Source organism: Pomacea canaliculata, linkage group LG5, assembly GCF_003073045.1.
Source record: "Pomacea canaliculata isolate SZHN2017 linkage group LG5, ASM307304v1, whole genome shotgun sequence".
NCBI classification, from domain to species: Eukaryota; Metazoa; Mollusca; class Gastropoda; order Architaenioglossa; family Ampullariidae; genus Pomacea; species Pomacea canaliculata.
The window spans coordinates 13,787,811-13,794,460 of NC_037594.1; the positions used below are offsets into that span (position 1 = coordinate 13,787,811).

Sequence of the window (6,650 nt, forward strand, 5' to 3'; positions counted from 1 at the left end):
TTGCACGAAATCGTATCTTTGTGTTTTTCTCAATCAAATAAGATCTCTTTTGCTCTCATCTATTTCATTTCATCTTTCTCTCCTTTGCTCAGTTCTCCATCTTGAGGATTCTTTCCTCTCACTTCTTTTTCATTGCTTCGGGGTTTTTTTTTTCTACAAGCGTTAGTCTTGATCTACTTTGGACTATCAAAATATCCAGAAATAAGTATAAGCAACTTTAATTCTACTACAAATTGTGGATGTGTAGGAGGTAACTGCTTGAATGGTATGGAATACGTTGGTGGTGATGGATTGTTCAGAATAAATGCATGAACACAGACACACAAATAAATAAATAACACGAAAGAAGTGTCTTGGATAAATAGATTTTTTTAATTCTGCAGCTTTCAGCAAACAACAAACCAACGTCTCCTTTCTATCTGAGAACGTAGTTTGAACGTAGTTTGAACGTAGTGTGAATGTACAGGTATGGAAGGCACAGTGTGAATGCCGAGTGACAGGCACAGTACTGTAAATATCGAATGTCAAACAAACGCACCGTGTGAAAGGCTAGGGTCCATCATGTGGAGCACACAACATCAACATGAACCTTTCAAAACAAAACAACATCGCCACCCAGGACTCTCCAGTTGTTCACGCAAACAAAAGTTGAACAGAGTTTAAAAAAAACAACAAAAACAGATGAAGGACGTAAACAACCGTGCCAATGGTGCGATAATAATAAAAACACTTACACATTTGTACAATCAGAGAAATGTTTCTATAAACTGTACATGAGTGACTGAATGAATGAAGGACAATAAACATTACTGATGAATGAAGCCAGGTGAAGCCACATTCAAACCACGTGACCAATGAAATCAGTCTTATAGGGAATCACTCGAAAAGTGCGTGTTTCAAATGCAGGACATGATGTGTACAACTACAAACACAACTTTCTGTCTCTATTCGTTCAGGCGGCGGAATCATTCACAGGGTGAGAGAGATACAAAGCGTGCATCCACTCAGCCGTCCAGCAGTGGCCTGCATCTATTGCACTTTCCCCGACCACATCATCAAAGACGATGCATAAGATCAGTTAACAATTAATACAATGTGTGGAGACTTGGAGAAATTCCCCGAGAATGTTTTTCAGCAGTACTGAGTAGACAACAAATAAATAAACAAACAAACCGAACCAAAACTCAGCAGCATTATATGTAAACAGTATGAACACAGTAGGAAATAATTGTAAACAAACAGTAAGAGTTCTCAATGTGTTAAAACAATCAACTACAGGAAGTGGGCAAGAAGAGACTAAGCCAATGTCTCGCCATCATGAAACATTTGTTGTTACTTGTATGTCACGGCGATGTGAAAGCTGTTTAGAACCTGTAAACATCAGTAAAACAGAAACAGAAAATTTCGTCCTGGGGTTAATGAGATCAAACTACCGGAGACATTCATCATCAACATCAACATCATCATCATCAATCATCATCATCATCGTCATCATCATCAATTTTTACAAGGATTTTTACTTCCATCACACACATACACAGTTTTCATTTTTCTCTCTCGTTTGGTGCGAGTCATCATCTGAGAATGTCAGACACTCGGACATCAGGCAACACACTGGGACAGACGACATGGAAGACTGAAGCTGATGCTGTGGTCATTGTTTATCAGTTAGTTCATCAGTTCATCACTTATCGTACAGATAATACGGAAGACTGGTCGATTTGTTGTTGTCCTAAAAATAGGATCACTTATATATATATACAAACAAAGAACACTTGTTGTATTGCATTATCGTTCTAAAAATAGAATCCCTGGTAGAAAAAGTAAATGCAGTCGACACGGGAAAACACGTTTTGTGTGAGAACCGTGACGGCTTGACACTGTGAGCCACACCCTCTCCCTTCACGACAGTCCAGACATAAAATCGTGAGTACATCAAGAACCGTCCGAAGACTCAAAGGCAAAGGTTGTGTCATCATCTGCACGTACCTTAACGTTGCATTGACGTGATGCACGGTCGAGACTTTAAAGTGCACGCGCGCATGCGCACACAAACACTATAAAGACTTAGTCTGTCAGCAGATGCCAGAGAACTGGCAGATGTTGCCAATGACATCAGTTATCGTCGTCGTCGTCATCTGCGTGCGCGTCGTCGCTGGCGCAGGATTCCAGGTCCATGCCGGACAAGTCGGAGCCGCCGTCGCTGGCTGTGCCGTTGGCCCGGAGCTTGACCTTACGGGGGTCCTCGCCCATCATCACATCCTTCATGAAGGCGATGTAGGTCATGGCGAGGCGCAGGGTCTCGATGCGGGAGAGACGTTTCTCGTAGTTGAAGGCCGGCAGACGCTTGCGAAGTTCATCGAAGGCGGTGTTCAGATGGAACATGCGACGCCGCTCGCGGATGTTTGCCGCTCGGCGCTGGGCGTGCGACTGCACGCGCTTCCGCTTGGGCTTGACGTTGGCGGCATTGGAGGCGGATGTGGATGCGGCGGATGTAGCAGTTCGCGGCATGGCCCCCGCCGGCAGGAAGCGTTGCACCGGAAGGGCACTGACGGCAGCGGTGTCGTCTGCCAGGCCCCCGCTGCCGTGCCACAGGGAGGAGGGGTTGGAGTACAGGTCGGCCGAGGGGACGCCAGAGAAGGCGTGGTACAGCTGGACGCCGGTCACCTCCGGCCGCTCCGCTGCGGCAAAGCTGTAGTACGCGTGGCTAGGGTCCGAGGCTGCGGCAGCAGCTGCCGCGGCGGCAGCCGACGTTTGCGACCATTCAAACTCCGGGTAGTAGTGGCCGTGATGATGGTGATGGAGGGAGTCGGAGGGGTAGGTGTTGACAGCGACGGATGACGGATACGAGCTGACGTCCATGACTGACGCGTCGGTTGGGCTAGCTGACGTCAATGACGTCAGGTGTGGCTCGTGAAACGTCTCCTCGACGTGACGTATGTCTACCGCTACGTCCATCCTTAACAGTGCTGCTCTCGGCAAAAATTGAGTCTCAGAAAAAATTGTTTTAACTTACTAATGCACAGCAGACAGCTTGACCATTGCTTTTTCTTCTCTGTTGTGGCCGCGGATTTCAAAAAGTTCAATGAGTCCCCGCAGGAAAGTAATTCATTTACTCGCTTATTCTAGATCTTGTCGAAGTCAGGTTTGGTGACGCCTGTTCTTGACGAAGTGTCTTCCTGTGAGTGACAGAGCAGCCGGCCAGACACACCCGCCCTCCTGACCAGTCAGTGCCACAAGACTTCAAAACGACAGCTTGCGGTTTCCCCCCCAACAACGTCAACCGAGCGACGACTGCCCGCTGTTACAGCAGGTAGCGACAGCGGTGTGAAGGGTGACACAGCTGGCTTTTGGCGACAGGAGCCCCGTAGACGTTACAACAGTCTTAGTCCGACGAAGAACTTAATCCAACAACCACTTGTTGCTGCCAGACTCGCAGCCTGCAGGTCGCAGTTGGAACGGTGAGCCCCACACAGCGCTGTCTACGACTACGGAAGAGGGAGAAAGAAGACAGCGAGCCACAGGTGAGATATTCGACCTGCGACTTTTCGTTTTATACCTGTCCGCGCCCCCCACTCGTTCTCCTTCCCGGTGTCAACCTCTGTTATATCCCTCCCCCCAAACTCCATCCTCTCCCATCCCCCCCTACCCCGGTATCAGTCACCGGTACCATCTACACCACGGCTCCTCCACCATGCCCACCCCTCCTTCATCACCTTTCCCACCACCCGTGTCTCCAGGCTAGAGGTAACCCAACCAACGCACCCCGAGCACCATGCGACAGGCACGCGCCCCGCCATTGGCCGGGAGGCACGCGAGAGATGCGATCAAACATCAAGCGGTTGGTGACGTCGCTCCCACGCGCCGGGGGCGGGGCCAGCGGCTGCTCTTGTGACTGCGGCTGTCAATCATCCACGGCACGAGCCACTCGCACTCCCCCTCCCCATCCACACAGCGACGCCCCCTTTAGCCTTTTTGTCTCCGCGTGTGCGCGCGTGCTGTCCTGTCGCCGAGAGGACGGGGGACTCAGGGACTTCCTCTCTTGTAGGACCTCGTCGCCGTCGTCGCCTCCGCCGCTGCTGCTGCTGCTGATGCGGTTGGTTCCGGTCTCTCCGCAGGACAGTACCCGGGAGTCGAGCGCTGGCATATACGGGTACTGTGGCGGTTTCCACCCGATGCTACAGGCTAGAAGTGATGTACTGCTGTCTCTGACCGAAGAGCGACGAATGCGACAAGTTCCAGGAGAGAAGAGAGCTAAAGGGAGAGTATAAATTATCTCTCTCTGCCTTTTTCTCTCGTTAATATTGAAATCTTTGTGGGGGAAAATTCAAGAACCCTTATACACGATAAACCAACCTTTGTTAACTTCAAAAGTTGTCTCTGAAAAGAAAGAATGAAGAGTAACTAGAAATGTTAAGGGGGTTATTTCCCATTAGGACCCTCCACACCACTCAAATCAAAGGGTTCATTGTCTTCCAACACAGGTACAGTCGAGAAACGATGCAGCTTGTTTGATTAGCTTTCTTACAATGGTTAGTACTTTTTACACACACTCTTTACACACACACACACTTTATATTTTTGTATATAAAATTAAAGCGAAAGTGTAGAATATTTCCCCGTAGTCTTAAAAAAAACAACTTTGGGAACGAAACATCCTTAATTTTCATATAAAAAATGGATTTGCAAACACTTGGTTTTTGTAGTCGAAGACTGATCTTCAATTCCGTCCCCTGGATTGGACGAATTTCCCTATTTAACTTTGTAAGAAAGCCAATGTAGGGGTCAGCAACTGTTGCCAGTGTCGTACAGCCGGGTAGCTGGGTATAGTCTGGGTATTAACTTCTTAGTGAGATGATTGTTGAACTTGCTGCATGAAAGTACAGAGGAAGGTTCTCAATGAGTACAGCTGCGCCATCTGCACAGTTTCTTTCCTCGTATTCATCCTTCGTCGTTGTCTGTCCGGTGACTTTCAAGAAATCGACTTTAGGTCGTCGACGGTGTCCTCGAGTCTGGTGTCGAGGCTAGTTTCTATTGGTCGGAACTTCTTCTCGGACTGGACAGGTGTCAAGAAAGTGTTGTGGGGTCTCAATCTCTTGTAAAGATGTTGGCATCTACTCTGAGCGACTTAGTGTTCGAACAAATTAGGGGTGACTGGGTACATATGTGGACAAGCACATGTAAATTGTGAACGTTGGAGAGTGAACAGGGATTCTGAGAATGTTTTGATGAGATCCATGCCAAACTGAGTGAAATCTTACGGTCGTCACCATTGGACAAAGTCTTTCAGTTTGAAGAACTATATATATTGACAATATTGTGGTCAGTCTGTTGGTGTTTCTGAGACTCGAAGCAGATATTTAGTAAAGTTAGAGTTCGGACAGCTAATGTTACACACGACTTCCGTCGTCTACCGGACAAAAGCCATGATGATGTCGGTGATCAAACAAAGTACCCGGATGACCGTAAGTATGAAGTCAGGTGACATTAATTGTTTACAGCACCATGTTGACAAACACTCTGTGTGTGGACGTTGTTGAACTTTGTGAGGTGAAAGGTCTCAGTGCGCCCCGGATGTTGACGCAACCTCCACTGACCATTTTTTTCGTCGGCGATGACGCAATTGTCGCATTGAAACCCACATCACATGTAAACAACAACACAGAAGGTCAACAGTATCATATAATAGTAATAATTATAATAAATTTTATCTATATAGAGATTTACACCACAATCAAAGGGAGTGGCTTAACTTTTGCTGACAGAAATATAGTTCATAATGACAACTCTTGTTAGAGCCTCACGTGTCTCTCCTGAAACATTTATTCGTCCATTGATGTAGTTTCGCCTTCAACCAAGAAAATCTAACTCCGACTATATGCCAGAGGCGAACTTTTGCCACAAACTCATAAACATAAACATCAATTGTATAAGCGAGTAGACTCTCGGTACTCTCAGTTTTGCACTGTCTAGGAACAAGAACAAAAGAAAGAAACAATGGAAGAAAGAATTGAAGAAAGAAAGGTAGGAAGAAAGAAAATGAAAGAAAAATAGTAAAAAAAAAAGTGAAAAAATCTCGACTACACACGTTGATTTATTTGTTGCTGGAAGCATCACCATTTATATATTAAATTAACAGCAACGGTGTTATTAGGTAATGTAACAGGGTAGCACCATGCTTTCTCAGCACATTTGCCTACATCACGTGCATTGAAGTCAAGACGACTTGCACCCCGAGCTCACACCAAACCCACGTTCACATTGTTTCAAGCTGCATATATTATTTCCTGAACATGATCTCACACACACTCACGCACACGCCGACACGCATTTATCCACTTGCACTCTTTCTCTCTCTCTCTCTTTCACTCAGTCACACGTGTCACCAGACGAACGTTCGCCAGTGACGAGGTGTAAAAAACTCGGCAAGATTCCTCTGAATGCGGTGGCCTGCCACCCGTGTCTGTGGCCGGACTAAAGCCGCCATTCACACAGATCACCGCGCCCTCCTCTTGCCTCCATTATGTTCAAACAAGCACTCGTCCCCCGCTTAATGAACACTGCTCTCCCCCTCCCCTCTCCCCCCCCCCACCTTTACCATTTTTTAAAAAACATTTTTCTCGCTCAGTTGTTATAGAGCCCCTCTTGCG

General features: G+C 46.9%; 1 protein-coding gene across 1 annotated transcript; it reads right to left on the reverse strand.

Annotated features, from left to right (window-relative positions):
- Positions 1-353: 353 nt before the first annotated feature.
- Positions 354-3,640, reverse strand: LOC112564733 (pancreas transcription factor 1 subunit alpha-like). The gene has a single exon (XM_025239758.1). The coding sequence runs from the start codon at positions 2,956-2,958 to the stop codon at positions 2,116-2,118; it is 843 nt and encodes a 280-aa protein (XP_025095543.1). The 5' UTR covers positions 2,959-3,640; the 3' UTR covers positions 354-2,115.
- Between the last annotated feature and the right edge of the window lie 3,010 nt (positions 3,641-6,650).